Here is a 19,756-nt window from a genome sequence, read left to right as displayed (position 1 = left end):
TCAGATTCAGCATATCAAACAACCCCAAGAATTATTTTTTTGTTAAAATCAACTAAGTTTAATTTTGGACCCTTTGGATCTTAATGTAGACCAATTTGAAAACAGGACCAAAAATTAAGAATCCAAATACACGATTAGAATAGACATACACATGTATCAAAGAACCCAAATAATTCAATTTTTGATGAAATCAATAAAAAAAAAAAAAAAAGAGTTAACATTTTACCCTTTTGGCCTCTTCCTCCTAAACTGTTAGGACCAAACTCCAAATATCAATCCCAACCTTCCTTTTGTGGTAAAAAAAACATGTGTTTAAATTTCATAGACTTTTATTTACTTATACTTAAGTTATTGTGTGAAAACCAAATGTCTATGGACAACGACAACATGATACCATTTGTATAAGAATTTATATAATCAATATATTTATACAGAAATATTCAAATTTGTATTTGTAACAACCTTTGTACCAGGCAAGACAAAAAATGAAGATGAAGTATGGAAGAGTATTAAAATTAAAGACTCCCATGAATGGTTTATGCCAGTCCAAAGCCTGGTGAGTTTGCAATTCCAAAAGTCATGTTTTTTTTGAATGTATTAAAATCTTCTGAAACTGGAAGCTTCAACTCCATTGAGCATGTGTTTGCTTTTGGAAACAATCCTGAGTCATGAAGAAAAGTAATAGATGGTGATGGATCAAATCCTAATGGAGGTACACAGTCTGCTCCAGTTGCAAATGATAAAACATCACCTAAGGTAATTTCACCATCCTCATCTTCTGAAATAAGACAAATATTAAAACTTTATACAAAATGTTGACTTCAGTTGAGGTTTACTCATGTTTATACAAACCAGGTAAGTAATTGATCGACCAAAACCAACAGCCAAGCTGGTAGTAGATTGATCACAGGGAATGTCCATATAGTCATAATTATACAAAAATCAAAGAGGATAACTGATTCATTAAATGTTATGTAACAAAGTTGAACTTTAGTTGGCTATAAAAGCTAAACAACCTCACTCAATAAACTTTCATATTACTACATGAACAATATTTTTTATGCTTCACATCTCAATGAGGTCCCAATATGAAATCAAAGCCTTAAAGGCTGTAAAAGCAATTGCTGTATACTAGTAGTAGTTAACATTTTTTTAAACATCTTATTGACAGTTTCCTTGTTTTAGCAGTGGCGGATCCAGAATTTTTCATAAAGGGGGGAGCTCCAGTCATGCTTCAGTGATTCCCTATATAATCAACCAAATGTTTCCCACGAAAGGGGGGCCGGACCCCCAGGGTCCCTCCCTGGATCCGCCTATGTTTAGCTAATTGTTTACGTCCACGTACGACTTCGGACCGTGCGTCAAAGTTACTGTGACAGAGTTTTGAACGTGCCCCGATCGCAACTTCTCCTTTCTCGTGAAGAAATTGCAATGTTCTTTTATGCATAGAAAAAAAACACATTAAGCTCCAACTGTCTGTGTCAACTACATTTCACATTCCGTTGTCGGCTAAGTTTTGCAAAGGCATAATTGAGGGTTTGGATGGGGTTAAATGATTATAGAATAATGCCCTTAAAAAATGAAGATTAGAGAATAACGGGCAAAAAAATGAAGATTAGAGAAATGTGTGGTCTAAAAATATAATGAATATTGAATAATTAATAAAAGAAAACGCTAAAAGTTAAGTGTTTACAGAATTTTCCCTTCTTAAAATTTAAAGAAATTTGTAAAAATATAAAAGTGAAAACAAACTCTGTAAACTTTTTTTGGTTTCGTGATAACAGACTATAGGATTCAGTCAATGTGAACTGGTTTCCGATACTTCTATCAAAGAAAACTGGGGAAAAAATTAGAGAATAATGCGTAAAAAAATCACTTTTGAAGAATAGACTAATTTTTTGAAGATTAGAGAAAAAAAGGGTAAAAATTAAATGTTTACAGAATAACAGACCCCCCCCCCCCCATCAAGACCCTCATAATTGACGAAATCGTTTTTCCTCAAAAGTCGTAATTTCACCACGAATTCCAATCAAATGAGACGCAAGGGACATCCTGCAACTTGAAATTCGTCCACCAAAATCAGGGTTTGATATATTTCCGACGTGCAAACAGAGGATTCATTTCAAAATCTCGGCAAATCGGTGATTCACAGATCTATGATGAAAGCGGTCTCACTAATTAGAAACAAAAAGCGTCAACAAGCGACTAAAAAGGCGATTTTTGAAATTAAAAAAAGGGCGACAAGGAAATTAAATTAGCGATACCAAAGGGGAAAATAAGCAACAAGAAATCAAATCAAGGGTCAATCGAGTTGAAAATATGTTTGCAATCTTGTAACTTATTTCCATTTTCTTGTCGCCAATTTCATTTCATTGTTGCTTATTTGCCCTTCCTAGTCGCTTGTTGACGCTTCTTGTCTCTAATTAGTGAGACCGTGTTAATCTATTTATATTTTCGTGGGAGTTGATTTGAACAAATCGTGTTTTGGGGCTATTTTAACGACCCCTAAGATGAAATTGAACAATTAGGTTAGTAAATTCAGTGTCAATGTAATCAAAACGGGAACATTGTGCTTCTTTAACAGTGAATAACCATCGGTTTCTTTACTATAACGTGCGTAATAATTTAAAACAATTTTATGAATGAACCATAGTTTTATGAATGAAAAAGAGAAAATTTACTACATGCAAATAAAAACACGAAACAATCAAAATAAAATCGTATAAGGAATAATTCATTGAAATAATCAATATTAACTCAACAACAAAAATGATTTAAAATTTATATGAAACATAATGAGAACGAAATATCAGGGGTAAAAAACGCACTTTTTCCATGCGGACTTTCAAAATAATTAGAGAAAACAAATGGCAACTTAAATGTTAAAATGCATCTTCATGAAAATATTTTGTAACTTCACAAAACAACGGTTGTTTGTCTATGTTTGTCTTTATGTATGTAAGAAGAAGACAAGTAGGATTTTGTCAGAATATTTAATGAAAAATCTGTTTAAAATTTGGCTTGATCTTGATCTTGATAGGCTTGATTATACGGGATTATACTATGTAATGTAGGTCAAAATGGCTATGTCCCATAAGAATAAAGCAACTTGCCTGGCAATTGCTTTAAAAAAACAAAGTCTGTCTTTACATGGTTTATTATATCACTGGTCCCTAATTTTTTTAAAGATAAAAACAATGACAAGAATGTGTCCTAAGTACAGGGATGCCCTACTCGCATTATCATTTTCCATGTTCAATGGACTGTGAAATTGGTGAAGTTTCAAAGTTGAAGGCACATAATTTCAGTCAAATCAGCAGAGCAGAAAGAATGGTATACTTTTATCTGCAAATTTTTGAAAAAAAGTTGGGATTGACTGTGGACAAGTCAAAAACATCATTTCCTTCGCAACTTGGTTGCCTTCGGTATATTAACATGCATTGTGAGATAGAGGCTGAATTTGGATTTTAATTAAATATTTGACACATAATAGTTTTCTGTCACAGAATAAATGTAGTCAAAGAACTTAAAATTGGTTAAATGATTTGAATTTATTTTCAATTGAAGATTTCATGCTGTTGCGCAATACAATTTGCTGTTGCGCAATACACTGCTGTTGTGCAATACCTGTGTTTAGACTATAGACAAAAAAAAAGCAAAATAAATTGTGAGAAATCCTAAAATTAAAAAAAAAAAATTGCCCACCCCCCCCCCCAAATTTTTTTTCCAAAAAAAGGGTAATTTCGTTAATCTTGAAGAAAAAAAAATCCCCCCCCCCCCAAATATTTTTTTTTTACCCCCCCCCCCCCCCCCCACAAAAAAAAAATGTTAAGAAATTTTATTTTTGTAAAATGTGGTACAATTTCAGAGATATCCATAAACTTTAACACAAGTTAGTCTGAAAACTAGAAAAATACTTGATTTGGGCCCCTTTTTGGCCCTTCATTCCTAAACGGTTTTGGCAAATACCCCCAAAATCAATCCCAACCTTCTACTTGTGGTATTGAACCTTGTGGTACAATTTCAGAGCAATCAAAAATTTATTCACAAGTTATTGTCCGGAAACTAGAAAAATGCTTGTTTTTGGCCCATAATTCCTGAACGGTTGGGATCATTACCCCCAAAAACAATCCCAACCTTCCTTTTGTGGTATTGAACCTTTTGGTTAAGTTTCACAGAGATCCATTCACTTAAACTGAAGTTATTGTCCGGAAACCAATCTGTCTACGGACGACGACAACGACGACGAAGACGTGATAGCAATATACGAACGCAAATTTTTTGCAGTCGTATAAAAATCAAAAGGGAGCACATGTGAATAGAATTAAACAGTTTCTAGTAAGTTGGTGATTTTTTTTTCAAGTTCTTGTCCAAAAACTGGAAAATCACCCCTTTAGTAAAACTCCCAATACTTGGAAAACGTAAATTTGAAATTTGTAAAAAAACAAAAGGGAGCTCAAATCAAAAGATATAACAATTCAATACAGTTTTATGCATAGTGGTTAAAGCGTATTTGAGATAATGTCGGAAATGTTGAAGACGGACGGTAAACGTTATACCATAAGTCTTGTAAAAGGGCATACATGTATAGAAAATATAAGAATGCTATTCAGTCCTTTTGGGTAGTTTTACCCTATATATCCAAACAAACAATATTTACTTTCTTCTGTTTCTGATAATGCTTGGTTTCATAAGTTTCTTTCTAATGACTGTCCCTTACAATATTGCAATGCAGGAAACTCTAATTTTGGTTAAGAATTAAAATATACATGTATTAAAGATCAAGAGCATTCTTATGTTTTAAATTAAGCCTTCATATAGAAAAATTAAAATTCCAGATCAGAATATGTGCTTCCAGAAGTGGTGGTGTTGAATCAAATTTTATGTTTATATAATAAAAAGAAGATGTGAGGCATATATTTTACAAGTACCTTGCAAGTCAATTAAAAAATCTCTCCAATATCCAACAATGTTCTCCTCGTCCCGTCTTCTGTTGCTGCCTGGAACTGACATTTTGATATCCATAAACACCACCTCCATCATTTCAGCGGTCAATTTTTCATTTCCTTGACAGACAAACAAATCCTTAAATGCTTTATAATGCTCTTGAATGTACGTTAATACATCAAGTGTCTGTAACCCATCACGCAACCTGTAATTGTATACCAGTTTATTAAACACCAACATATCAACCATGTAAACATATTTAAGATATGCATTGTATTCAGCTGAATTAAACAAAAATAGAACCTATTAGAAGAATAATATTTGTGATAATCTTTAAATGGCAATCTTGAGAATGATAAGTGAAAGACACGACAGACAATTCACCTCATCTCACTATTTGTTTGGTGGAAGAAAATGCATATATCCCTTTTGTGTTGCACTTGAAGATGTTGGGGACATAAATAGACTTCATTTAATTATTTGACCTTAAAGTCAAAGGTCAAGGTCACTAATTTTTTTAAATTAGGTGATATATACTCACATACAAAATACCAAAAGCCTATAGCCTAGACAAATTTTTGAATGTATTTGACTTCGAGGTCAAAGGTTACTGTGATTCGTTACTGACTCTAGTTAGCAACACATGTCCTCGACATGATGCACCCATGTACCAAATTATAGATATCTACTTCAAAAGAGAAACAAGAATGTGTCCCCAGTACACGGATGCCCCATCCGCACTATCATTTTCTATGTTCAGTGTACCGTTAAAATGGGGGATAATTGCTAATTTTGCATTAAAATTAGAAAGATCATATCATAAGGACTTCAACTTCATCAAAAACTACCTCGACCAAAAACTTTAACCAAAACTTTAACCTGAAGTGGGACAAACGGACGGATGCACAAACGAACGAATGAACAAATGCACAGACCAGAAAACATGGGGCATAAAAAGTCATGACATGGATAAAATTTTGTATGAGGAATTCACACTTAAATAATATGTCTTCATTCTTTGAAAGAGAGACATCTATATTAACTGTTCACAAAAGAATTACACATTATATCCTGCAACAAGACTTTAATGTTGTTGAAAAAACCTAAGTTAAAAGTTTCATAATAGCTATATAGTTTACAAACATCTTCAGGTCACCATTTCCATTTTCAGCAGGGTCTTTTAGATGAAACAGGTTATCAGGTTAAGGATGCTTTGTAATACATTCAAGTTCAACAGAAATGATTGCATGTGAAAAACTTCTCATTGATGACTTTTAAAAAGAGTTTATACTTAATACCCTCCACTTTTCATGTCATTGCATGTATTGATGACATTTTCCTTTAAGGAGATATTAATCTATAATTTACCCACCCTTATGAAATTGAAAATGTTGCTGCAGCATTGCCGTAGCGTTGCGGCTTTATAGCTGCAACCTAATCAGGTTGCCAGAGGATTGTTGCCGGAGTAGTGCCGGATGATGCTGCTAGCGGCATTGTTCTGGCATCATTGCGACACTAATTTCTTTCAAAATTAATTAGCACCACAATATAGCCAGAAAATTTGATGATGTCATTTCCTGCGTTTGAAGCTATTCCCTGTACTAGTGTGTTAGAAATCAACCATGTTGCTTGTGATTATAACTGTATTGAAGAATTTTGTGTTCTAGCTGGGTTTTTTTTTTGGAAGATTTGAAGACTTGTAAGTAAACACATATCAAGTAATTGCATGTATAGAAAAGATCAATCTTGCATTGTGTATTTCAATAATATGGCCTCATCTGAGTTCACTATACATGTATCGGTGAAGTTTGTGGTTGTTTTTTTTGCAGCAGTTCAAATGCATACTTGTAGTTTGGTAAATAACACAATATTATATGCTAAACTTAGGGCACATTAAAAATTTTCATTATTTTTTATGCAGATACCGCTGACATTTATTTTATGTGCCTGTGCATGAAAATTTATAATGCATGAATGCATGTCATATATATGCATTGACAACTTGTTTTTGCTGGCACAATACATTTTATACAAAGCACGGCCTATTCACATGTTTTGTCACTAAAATGATGCAAGAATATAGCCGTATTAGCGCCGCAACAGCGCCACAATAATAATGCCAGAAAACTAATTTGCATACGAAATACGCTATAGCCGCATCAGTGCCGCAACATGATGCCAGAATATTGCCGCAACGGTACCAGAATATAGCCGCAATTATGGTGCCAGAAAACTAATTTGCATACGAAATATGCTATCGCTGCATCGAAGCTGCAACAGTTTGCAGCAACAAAGCCGCAGCATAGCCATACTGCTGCCGCAACTATGTGCCAGAGGGCTTATATTTCCATAAGGGCACTCAGTCCAGAGTATTTCATTTTCTGTTGAATGGAAGTGTCAGTCCTGTCTCTCTAATACCATACAATACTTAGGAAGATGATGTATGAGTGCCAATGACATAACCAACTGATAACTCTTCATCCAAATAACAATTTAAAAAAGTAAACCGTTAGAGGTCAATGTACACCCTTCAACACGGAACAATAACCTATAAAGGGCCCCAGTTTTCCAATCAAAAATAAAATATTACTCACTGGTGAAGAGGAGTACTGGTTCTTTCCAGGACCAAAAATCTGACAATATCCATGATTAATTTATCTTTTTGTTGCATGTTCAATATAGGCCTGAAACATCCCGCTGTTATCAACAGGGTTGACATTGCATTCATTTGTTTGTTCAAGTCTTGCAAACTTGATGCATCTTTTAACTAAAAAAGAAAAACAGGTTATTAAAACTCTATCAACAATCTAAGTGTCAGGTGACATTTAGCACATAGGTATATAGCCAGCAAGAACTACATATATATATATTTAGAAAATAGAATTATCTGCTAATTTGTTTAAATTGGGTTAAAACAGGCATTCTGTGAGTATTGCATGACATTATACAGTCAGTTAAAAATTCATTTTATTGGAACAATATGCGATCATGATCTATAACTTGTAACAGTGTAAAGTATATAACAAGCATCAAGTCAAATTCTTCAAGCTTGAAGAATAAAAAAGTTTAAACTATCCAACGACCATAACTGTGCTCAACATCTCATCAAACCAGAACAACATTTGATCTTGATCTGTAACCAATAATCAAATCAATATCTTCAAGCTAATTAACAAAACTAGAGGCTCTAATGAGCCTGTGTCGCTCACCTTGGTCTATGTGAATATTAAACAAAGGAAGCAGATGAATTCATGGCAAAATTGCATTTTGGTGATGGTGATGTGTTTGTACATCTTACTTTACTGAACATTCTTGCTGCTTACAATTATCTCTATCTATAATGAACTTGGCCCAAGTAGTTTCAGTGGAAAATGTTATTAAAAATTTACAAATTTTATGAAAATTGTTAAAAATTGACTATAAAGGACAGTAAGTCCTTATGGGGTCAATTGACCATGTTGGTCAAATGTTGCCTTATTTCTAGCCTTCGAGGTCTTACTTAGCTGTACATTATTGCTGTTTACAGTTTATCTCTATCTATAATAATATTCAAGATTATAACAAAAAACGGCAAAATTTCCTTAAATGACCAATTCAGGGGCAGCAACCCAACAACCGGTTGTCCGATCCATCTGAAAATTTCAGGGAGATAGATCTTAACCTAATTAACAATTTAATCTCGTCAGATTTGCTCTAAATGCTTTGGTTTTTGAGTTATAAGCCAAAAACTGCATTCTACCCCTATTTTCTATAACAATTCTTATTATCAATCCAATACTTTCTAAATACTACCTTTTGAACTTCTCCTCTCAAGTCACCATCTGCTATATCTTCAATATTCCTTTCTCCAGCTTGTCCTACCAACGCATTGTACATAACTGGAGAAAGGAATTTTGGTGATGGTCCTCCGTGTACAATGGATAGGGAAAAGAATAATCCAACATCTCTGTACAGATTGTCTTCTAGGGCTACAATAAAACAAAACTAAATATTTTGCTAAAATGTGATAAAAGATTTAAGATATATTAAATTTAACATTTAGAGGCCTTAATAGACATGATAGATGTCAAAGAATAAATTTTACTATTCATAACTATATATTATCAATCCCTGATTCAGTGATATAATATATATCATGTTTGTTTTGTGTTTCACAGACCTTCCAGAAATCAGAACCAAAATGAGGGAAACAAGAATGTGTCCCTAATACATGGATGCACCATCTGCATTATAATTTTCTGTCTAGTGGACCGTGAAAATGGGGTAAAAACTCTTATTTGGCATTAACATTTGAAAGATAATATCATAAGGTACAAGTATACTAAGTTTCCTCAACTTCATCAAAAACTAACTCAACCAAAAACTTTAACCTGAAGCCGGACAGACAGACGGAAGAACAAATGAACGAACAGACCAGAAAACATAATGCCCATAAATGAGGCATAAAAATGGTCCTTCCCTTTAAAACCGTAACAAGTGTCTAGATCCCCAAAGTGTCCCCTATTGTAAATGGTGTGAGGGTTATTGTGAGAGATGGGTCAAGATCCCTAATGCACCAGCTCTAGATGAGGAACCCCAAGTAATGTGTACAAGAAATCTCTGTGTATTGATATTGGACATGTTTCTATTTTTTACAAATGATTGAGCTTAACCATTTGTGGTGATAAGGAAAGTAGAGGGACATAGAATAAATGTGTAAAAACTATGGAGCTATTAAAAGTTCAAAGAACTTATTGTGTTAAAACAGGGATTTTTGACCACAAGGAGCCGCATCACAAAAGAATACTCTGGGTTTGCTAATTTACAGAAAAAGTAATCTCACTTCGTACCCTGAAAATTTAACCACAAATAAGAAATTCTCAGCTTCAAAACGAGCCATCATATATATCCAAGTTAACGATATGGACTGAGCAACAGAAGAAAACGTTACCATTACGGCCTATGGAGAAACAATTGCAAACCTTCACCCAGATGACTGATAATTAAACATGACAAAATACCTCTCCATCCCTATAAAGTGGGAGACATAAAAATGTAACTGTATAGAGAATACATGAAATTCCTTTTTTAATCTTTCACCAAGATGAGACAATATAAATTCACCTGATGTACTATAGGCCAAAATTCTTCTGTTTTCAGGACCTTCAAAAATGTGCAGGTATTGGATCTTTTTCATCAGCATTCTCAAGAACTCTCTTTTTGGTCCACCTTCATCTACGGCACCTTCTGCGATTCCTACATCGTCCGTAAACTTCACACTTATCTTGCTTTTAGCACAGAAGGATTTCCTTTTGATGGCTCTCCGAGCACCATCTAAAACAAGGTTTCTGTTGATATTGAATTTCGTTATCTTCTCCAGGTCAACCTGTGACTGTAACTTTATTAATAACTCTGGCAAACTGATATCACTAAAATGAACAAAAAAGTATCACCAATGAAAGGGATAACCAGATGCTCCTCAGGGCGCAGCTTTATACGACTGCACAGTTCGAACCCTGAACATTGGGGCAAGTATGGACACAACATTCAAGCTTGATACAGCTCTGAATTTGGATTCTGATTAAATAGTTGACACAACAGAGGTTTCTGACACATAATGAATGTGGTCTAAGAACTTAAACTTAAAAACTTTAAATTGGACATTACCTATTATGGTCCAATATCCAAAATCAAAATACATGGTTAGATTCAGCATATCAAAGGACCCCAAGAATTCAATTTTTCACGAAATCAAATAAAGTTCAATTTTGGACCCTTTAGACCTCAATGTGGACCAGTTTGATAACCGGGCCCAAACATCAAAAATCTAAATACATGGTTAGATTAAGCATATATCAAAGAACCCCATATATACAGTTTTTGTTGAAATCAAACAAAGATTAATTTTGGACCCCAATTTGGACCAACTTGAAAATTTGGCCTAAAATCAAAAATTTAATACATGTTTAGGTTCAGCATATCAAAGAACCCAAGGGATTCAATTTTTGTTGATATCAAACAAAGTTAAATTTTGGACCACAATTTGAACCAACTTGAAAACTGGGCCCATAATAGAAAATCTAAGTACATTTTTAGATTCAGCATATATCAAATAACCCCAAGGATTCATTTTTTGTTAAAATCAAACTTAGTTTAATTTTGGACCCGTTGGACCTTAATGTAGACCAATTTGAAAACAGGACCAAAAATTAAGAATCTACATACACAGTTAGATTAGGCATATCAAAGAACACCAATTATTTAATTTTTGATGAAATCAAACAAAGTTTAATTTTGGACCCTTTGGGCCCTTTATTCCTAAACTGTTGGGACCAAAACTCCCAAAGTCAATCCCAACCTTCCTTTTGTGGTCATAAACCTTGTGTTTAAATTTCATAGATTTCTATTTACTTATACTAAAGTTATTGTGCGAAAACCAAGATAAATGCTTATTTGGGCCCCTTTTTGGCCCCTAATTCCTAAACTGTTGGGACCAAAACTCCCAAACTCATCCCAACCTTTCTTTTGTGGTCATAAACCTTGTATCAAAATTTCATAGATTTCTATTTACTTAAACTTAAATTATAGTGCGAAAATAAAAAAATATGCTTATTTGGGCCCTTTTTAGCCCCCAATTCCTAAACTGTTGGGACCAAAACTCCCAAAATCAATCCCAATTTTAGTGCAATTTAAGTATACATAAATAAACATGAAATCTTCAAATACGTACCCATCCATTGGTATGGTTTTGTCACCTTCATCATCGGAGTCATCAACTGTTACTATTTCAGTTTCAAACAGCTGGACATATGACCTAAGTAATAAATAAATCTTGGTTTGATTAACCTATTATTCATTCTGTTTTCCTTTTTACTCAATGCTATTTTTTATGTCTGTAATGTTTATATGAAGTTAGACATTTATGACACAACTTACGTTGAAACCTCCAGGTTAGGTACTTGTCACCAATACGGATATTCAATTGAAAAAATACATATAAAGTATGCTGGATTTTTGTATCAAATCTTTGACAAAAATATAAATAATCAACTATCACTTAGTTTGTCTTGTTCTTAATATTGTCTGAGTGTTCAACTGCGAAACACATGACTTTGCCTAGATGATAATCTACTATCTAGGATGCATGCAAATACAAGGTTAGATGAATCTACCATGTATAGTTATAACACTTCACATACACAAATTTTTCTTACGATTGCTTACGAATCTCAAAACTTTACCAGATTCATAAAACTTTCACAAGCTGCTGATAGGGCATTAAACCTTAACCAATCAATCAAACCTAAATCTTAAATCAATATCAAATACATTTGCAAAGTACTCGAATATATCCCAAAACAATCGGAAATGTATATTCATATACATCAAGAAAGTATTTAAATTTATTCCTAAACTTGTGGCCAACCAATTATAAACTATACTCAATCATTTGTAATTGATTCATAAAGCAATCGTATTCAATTACACACAAAAGACTTTTCACCATTCTTTAAGAATAGTGTTTGTGTTGTTACATTAAGTTAACAATGCTTTACAAATGACTAAGACTGGATGGCGAGCTATTTACGAATGAAGTTATCTAAAAACAATCAGCCATTTGTTGAAAATTATTTGACATGTCAAATCAGGGATCAGCAGAATGTATAAGAGTTGTTTTAAGAGTTAAATTCCAATGCTTGCTGTGAATGACAAAAAATTTGTAGATTTGTGAGCATTTATAAGAAAAAAATTCTGTATGTGAATTGGTATTACTAAGAAAGATGTGAACTTTGAAGTAAACTTAAATGTAAGTCAGTCAACAGTCAGGGGTATGACTCAAACAAGTGATTTCATTATCGCTTATTTCAGTGATTTTCAAATTTCAGTAATCACTTATTTAAGTGATTTTGGTGTTTTCTTTGATCTTCAAATGCTGATTTCACTAATTTTCCATAAAATGGCAATTTTTTCTGTAATTTGTCTACATAGATCAAATATCTTAATCTTGATATATCAATTTCATCAGTGCGCTGGGGCAGTAAGTTAGTGTGCTGAAGCTTTTAAAAGAACCCTTGGGAATTTTTCTGTAATCAAATTTTCATTAACTACTCTATCAATAACATAAAAGTCAACACATTTATGTAACCTGATTTGTTTTCTTTATAATTAGAATGATTTACTTCAAGGTTTTGACCTTATCTACAGATTATTCCAGTTTAAGCATAATCCAAATAAATTGTTAAAACTGACATACTAATTTAGCAAAAGAGCATTTTTGTATGTATTCAGTTGTTTTTTCAATAGAATAGTTGTTTTTTAAACCCAATGTAGATCTAGCTTGTGGATAAATTATCAAGAAAATGTTATAATCACTTTCATAAGTGATTTAATGTTTACATCTCAAATCACTTATTTCAGTGATTTTAAAAAGTCTGTTTCTAATTTTGTAAACATTTTTCATTTTTCAATAGCGAAATCACTTTTAAAGGTGATCCTGAAATCACTTGTTTAAGAAGTAGCCCTGACTGGTCAAGTAAAAAATATAGGTAACAGTGATTCATTATATCAAGAAATTGTGTCCAGATTATCTACAAATAAAATACCTGTAAGTTGAAGGACATGCCAGAGCATCATTACCAGTAGATGACCGCAAGCTTAATCGAGATCTACGCTCTCTACGTTCTAAGCACGATGGATGAAATGTTATCTATAAAACAGGGTAATCCGTCTTAAAATTAACCAATTTCAAATTGTAAAACAATTGCAGAGTATTCTTGGTCAGCACATATAGCATTTCAACGTATCATACATGCATGTTATTTTAATTCATTTTGATTTTTTAACAAATGTATACTGCTTGTCATCTAAATCAGGTTTCACTTTCTAAGACCTACTGCTCACTATTTACAGATTCAGTTAATACTGCCATTTTTCTGAAATGAAATCTCCCTAGCCACTTTTGTTTTCTTTTTGACATTTCTTTAATAATAGTTTCGGCAGGCATTGAAATATCTGAATTGTCCATTACTAAAGATTACAGAAACTCAGTTCAGAACTGATACTGGTAGATTTAAATCAAAATTGATCACCTGTGGCGTAAAGAGCTATTTAGAACAAGAGATTGAAATAAATTTGGGGCCTTTCTTTTAATGCAATAACAAATTTTCAGTACTTGTTGTATGTAAAATGCAAATTTTGTAATAGTGCCTCCTAGAACATGTAGAATACTCTGTAACTAGTTTAATCAAAGTCCATTGAAATATATTAAATCCACAGTGCTCACAAGGATGAAACAAACTGAAAATTTTGAAGTTCTGTTTGCATATGACAATCAATCTAGGATCTTAAAAAAGCAATAACATTTGAGGTCATGATAAAGACTTATAATGTAATGAGTTTGTTAAAAAGATGCATGACACACATTTCATAATAAAACCTTTTCACATCCATTCTAATGGAATAGCTAAGTTACATGTAAATACTAACTGTCGGTGTGCCTGTATCTTCCGGATCACCTTCCACTATATCTTGACTTTGCACAGTTTTGGTGATGTCTGTTTGTGGTTTCTACAATATTCATAAAACTATATTATCCTAGTTCAATAAATTCCTTCAGGATTATTATCCTACAGGAGTGTGTCAAAAATACACACCAGAAACATACACTTCAAAATATTGAAGTAATATTTAGCACTAAATTCATAGAATACTGCATATAATAATTTATTAGTTTAAACATATTTAATTATACTGGATTGGGAAACAAGTTTTTCATCTTATATTAATCCCTTTCCACTTGCAGGTGCTAGTGCTGCTTGTAGCGGCATTACCCTGCTCTTTTTTTCGAAATCTACAAGGGTGTCTTTTACGTGCAAGAGATATGACTCTCTCTGAACACTAATTCAATTTATTGCATACAACATGTACAAAGAGCTGTTCGGGAAGTAGTTTCATACTGTACACTTAAAACTTATAGCACATCATGGAATGCTGTTTGCAATTGGATTTACATTAAACATAAACACTGTCATTGAAGCAAATGCCATTTTTTTTTTAAATAAAGCATATGTTGTGGAGCCCAACAATAACCATATTGTATATTTCCATGAGTGTTTATTCATTTCATCACAAAAAAACAACAACAAAAAGTCTAAAACTTAAATCATAAATACTAACTGCGGATGAGCCTGTATTTTCCTGGTCACTGTTCATACTTGCATTTGTGTCTGCTTGGGGTATCTGCATATTAACACATGAAAAAAGAAGTGTACATTTAATTGCAATTCAACTCGGAATATCATGTTTACCATTAAAATAGCTTTCATATGCTTTTGACTTTGATACAATAGTTTACATGCAAAAATAAGCAAATAAATGCATATTGACCCCTTTATTTTGTTCTGTACCCCACTGCTAAGACCTATTGTTTGTTATTTTTTCATTTTTTGTTGTGAGGACTTTTTAAAGCTCTAGTAGATGAGCTCAACATTAATTTAGTGCTTATAAAACTGTGTAATGGTTTTCAAGATACAAGCAAAAACATGTGAAATTCTGACAGTTTTGCCCCTGATGATTTCATTGTAGCCCTAAATCAACTGAACAATTTGCAATTTTTTGGATCTAGCTAATGTACCGTTTTCCAGAGTCATAAGCAAAAATATGCGAAGAATACAAAACTTGAAGTATTTAAAGTGAGATACATCATGTACATCATGTACATGTACACATCATGTACATGTACAATAAAACTGACAATTTTGCCCCTGCTAACTTTTTTGTAGATCTTAATGAGCTGAACAATTTGCAATTTTCATTTTGCAGTTTTCAAGTGCACAAAAGAGAAAAATTAAATAAAAGGCCATACCACCTGGACTGGTTAATATCAGATTGACTTTAAAATGTCTGTATGGGTAGATCTTATTATGTACTTATCAATTTAATCTTATACTAGAATTTTGATATCTGTAACAGTTTTTAAGTAAATACATGCAAAACCCAGGTGTTGGATGCCATGGTCTATTTTTAGCCATGGCAGTCATGTTTTTGACGAATCAAAATTTTCCTTACAATTTTAAATAGAAACCCTGATAATGTTTTTGCCAAGTTTGGTCCCAATCTGTTCAGTTATTATCAGAGTGGGAGAAGATTTTTATTTAAATTTATGACAAGGACGGACGCTCAGTGACAACAATAGCTCACATGGCCCTATGTTGTTTGCTCATTTTCAGACAATTTGGATACTCAATATTTTTTCTTTCCCTTTCCTAGACATCCCCCCTCATAATTTTAATGCAAAGGTGTCATTTTTCTTCTGAAAAGTGTTAATATGGTAAATGTCACAACCATAAACAAACTAAAAAATCATTTTTAAAAATGCATGAATTTAGCTAACAAAGTGTGGTCATGAAAATATGTTTTATAAAAGAATGAACGTCAGCGAGTCAATCGATCTATATAAAAAAAAATTGTTGTAGGGGCAAAAGATATAAAATTTATTTCATGAAAAGCTTAACGTTAACATCATCATGATGGTCCATTTATCTGAATGTGTCACAAGATTGCTATTTAGTGTTACATGCACAATTGTTAATTACAAACTAGACTGTACTGTCTTCAAGGGAACCTGTATGTCGCCTGCATTTTATTGATAGCATTGCACACATTATTTATGTCCGCAGTCCACCATGTGTAATTTCAAAGTTTTTGATAAACAGGATGTAGTTGAGTGACAGTGCAATGAAAAACAATTCTAAAGGATAAAGCATAGAGATGCAAAATATCAAATGTCTGTACTGCATGTAGTTGTAAAGAAAACTGCAATGAAATTTTGCATACATATTTGACCAGCATGCCTTAAATATCAAAGTTTTTGGTATTAAATAGGAATTAAGCAAAGCCATGAAAATGCTTTACGCGTCATAGTACTTCCAGATAAAGCATTCTCCAAAATATTAAAAGTCTGCTGCATGTAGTTAAGAAAACTGCAATGAAAATGTGTGACAACATTGCGGTGCATGCAGCAAAGGTTTTGGAAAGATGGATTTTGTCAAAGTGACCCCTATATAAAAAACAGGCGACATAAAAATATATTATATGTATCAGTATATACATGAAGTGCACTTGGATAAGAATATTAATCTATAGGTACATAGAGTGAGTATGATAGGATTACCAAGCATTTCATACCTGTTGTGTGTCGAGTACGAATACAATTTTCTGCCACTGTACAAATATTGTTTTTATCCTGTATTTATAAAATGTACAAATTATTTTTTCATACAAAACAGAATTACAGAAAGACATTCTTAAAAAAAATGATTCCATATGAACAGTGAACACATCATATAGGAAAGCATGAATCATGTAAAATTGAAATGGGTCAAAGACAGAAAGGGCCAGTTTTTGTTAAAACAAGAAGAAGAGTTACAAACCTCACTCTGAAATCACATCTCATTGATGTGAGAGCCCATACAGAAGCTGCATACCAAATATGAAGAGCCTGCGATTTTTAGTTCCTGAGATAAATATTAAAAATACAGTATTTCCCTGCGACCAACATTCACATATTATAATTCAGCTGATTTTTCAACTCGCAAAATCCAGCCAAAAATCATTAATCTAACTTGAAGGTAAAAGACCATCATCCTACATGTAGCAAGAGCAGATTTTATCACCTTCATGTGATCTATCCACATGCAAAATAATAAAAGCCTAAATCACAAATTTTAGGTACATGCTAGACATGATTTTGTTTTGAGTGGCAGCTGTAGACTGATTACTATAGTGCGACCACCACTAAGAAACGTTTGATTTATTGTCGATTAAAACTACATGTGTTATATCCTGTGTTCTATGGTTTTGAGCTCTAAAATGTTATGATGCTGCATAATTACCTGTAAAGAGTGTGTCTTGCCGAATACTGGAAGTTCCTCGTCTGTCATGTCTGTGTCATCTAATTTGTTTTGATCCATCATGTCCTTATCATTTTCAAACTAAAAATGAATTCATACTTGTAAAACAACTAGCTATCAATATTTTTGCAGTAATATACTATGTCACTAATTAGAAAACTTTTTATGTGTGTTAACGAACATTGTAAAAATCTGCACCTAAAATAAGAACATTACATTAAATTATATTTCTTTCCTTTAAATGGATATTGCAACTCCCTCAAGACTCATAATACATTTTGATGAGGGGGGGCAAGGGGTATAACTGTTATGCTGTTATGGGCCAATTTGAATCTTTGTTATCTGTTATTCTGAAGAAAAAAAATGCTGTTATCTGTTATTGACTATTTCTGTTGCTGTTATAGGACTTTTACTTTTTTTGTTATCTGTTATTGTGAGAATGTATTTTTTGTTAACTTTTATTGGACCCCCTCTTGCCCCCCCCCCCCCCCCCCCCCCTCTTTGATGTTATTAATTCTTTAATAAATATTTTGCGGCCCATATTTTGTCATACAACTATAAGTAGGTGTTTTACTGTTTACTTTCTCAGGTAACAGTTAACTTTGTGATCAATGCTTATGTGTAGTTGTCCTTCATGTATAGTTATACAATATTAAACTGTATTTGTCATATAAGTAACATTATACTTTTAACATAAACAAAAATAACAACAACAATAAAATAACTGAGTGGAACACACACATATCTAAATATACACAAGTAAAACTAACTAAGAGTTCCCTGTCCTCAGTTCTTAAAAGACTGTTGTTAAAAACATAATAAAGGAACCTGTTTTTTCTGACACTTGGTTTATATTTGACGGATTTAGTAGGACTACTAGTTTTTCAGTATCAGATAGATTTGGAAACATAGCATTATCTATTGCCATGGCATTAAAAGGTTTTATATGTAAAGCATTATTGATTTGACAGTGGAGGAGAAAGTGATTTTCATCTAAGGTTTTACAAGTTGGACACGACGTAACGTTCTATTGTTTTGAGGTATGTTTAGATTATCTGCCCTTCAATGATCAAATTATGGTAACTAATTCTAACTTTTTGTAAATAAATGTCTAGTTTGTTTCAAAAATTTGGATGAAGATAAAATTTTTGGTCTTGTTTGACTTTAATATTTTTGTATAAAAGAAAGAGTTTGTTATTTTCCTTTAAACTGTTCATGTTATTTTCCAGTAATTCTGAATTAAAGTTGCATGTAATATTCTTAATCAAAGTCTGTAGTTTTTCACTTGTTCCATATTTTCACAGGACACTATTTTTTGTATATCAATATTCATTTCTTGTGTTGAATCTACCAGAATTTTTCTAATTCCATTTTTTTGGAAATATTGTACAATGAATGATAAAATACAATGTACAAACCTCAGGGCCCTCGACGAGAACATAAAGCTTCCCTTGACCAATCAGAGCCTTCAGCCCTATTCCATCAAATTTGAATGTTGATGGTACATTTGGTTTGGATAATTTTTTGTGTGAGCACGATAAAAAAATGATCTTGGTGGGATCTTTGTCAGTGCTGTCAAATATGTCAAGTAGTTTGTTTTTAATAGTGTCCTCTGTATCCTCCGAACTTATGTTAATTAATCCTTCTTCTAGGATAATATCTGCACACAGAATGCCTGGCAATTTTATATTTCCAATAAAAACAACTTTATATGACTTTTCAAATAACTTCTTCTTCTTTTTCATTTGTTGTCTAATGTCTTTTCTGGAGGCAGCTCCCTGTATTGGTGAGAAATGTGTCCTTGGGTGTGAAGTGGCTTTTGACGACTTAAACACAGAAGTAATCTGCTGAGCCAATCCACTTGTACTTGGCCTGTTGCCAATGATATCTCTTACTTGTCCTATATTAAGTAAATATTA

General features: G+C 32.8%; 2 protein-coding genes across 2 annotated transcripts in view; one reads left to right on the top strand and one right to left on the bottom strand.

Moving 5' to 3' along the window:
* The window catches only part of LOC134680818 (WSCD family member GA21586-like), a 60,065-nt gene that overhangs the window by 17,549 nt on the left and 22,760 nt on the right, over window positions 1-19,756 (top strand). The gene's annotated exons all lie outside the window — the stretch shown is intronic.
* On the bottom strand, window positions 161-19,724 carry LOC134680816 (G2/M phase-specific E3 ubiquitin-protein ligase-like). The gene is made up of 11 exons (XM_063540052.1): window positions 19,256-19,724; window positions 17,820-17,918; window positions 15,103-15,165; window positions 14,413-14,493; window positions 13,530-13,633; window positions 11,657-11,740; window positions 10,051-10,355; window positions 8,740-8,915; window positions 7,542-7,714; window positions 4,932-5,152; window positions 161-778 (listed from the first exon to the last, which is right to left on the bottom strand). Exons 1-11 carry the CDS (start codon window positions 19,580-19,582, stop codon window positions 537-539), a joined length of 1,875 nt encoding a protein of 624 aa, XP_063396122.1. The 5' UTR covers window positions 19,583-19,724; the 3' UTR covers window positions 161-536.

This window comes from Mytilus trossulus, chromosome 8, assembly GCF_036588685.1.
Source record: "Mytilus trossulus isolate FHL-02 chromosome 8, PNRI_Mtr1.1.1.hap1, whole genome shotgun sequence".
In the NCBI taxonomy this organism is placed as follows: domain Eukaryota; kingdom Metazoa; phylum Mollusca; class Bivalvia; order Mytilida; family Mytilidae; genus Mytilus; species Mytilus trossulus.
The sequence above is the reverse complement of the archived record's forward strand: the minus strand, read 5'-3'. Positions and strand labels throughout refer to the sequence as shown.

Bases quoted from the DNA above. Each gene is read 5' to 3' on its own strand.
- LOC134680816 (XM_063540052.1), bottom strand. From the start codon at position 19,582: ATGAAAAAGAAGAAGAAGTTATTTGAAAAGTCATATAAAGTTGTTTTT. The intron at 14,494-15,102 runs GTTAGTATTTAT...TGAATATTGTAG, and splicing joins AAAATACAGGCTCATCCGCA to AAACCACAAACAGACATCAC. The intron at 10,356-11,656 runs GTACGTATTTGA...TGTTCATTTTAG, and splicing joins AAAACCATACCAATGGATGG to TGATATCAGTTTGCCAGAGT.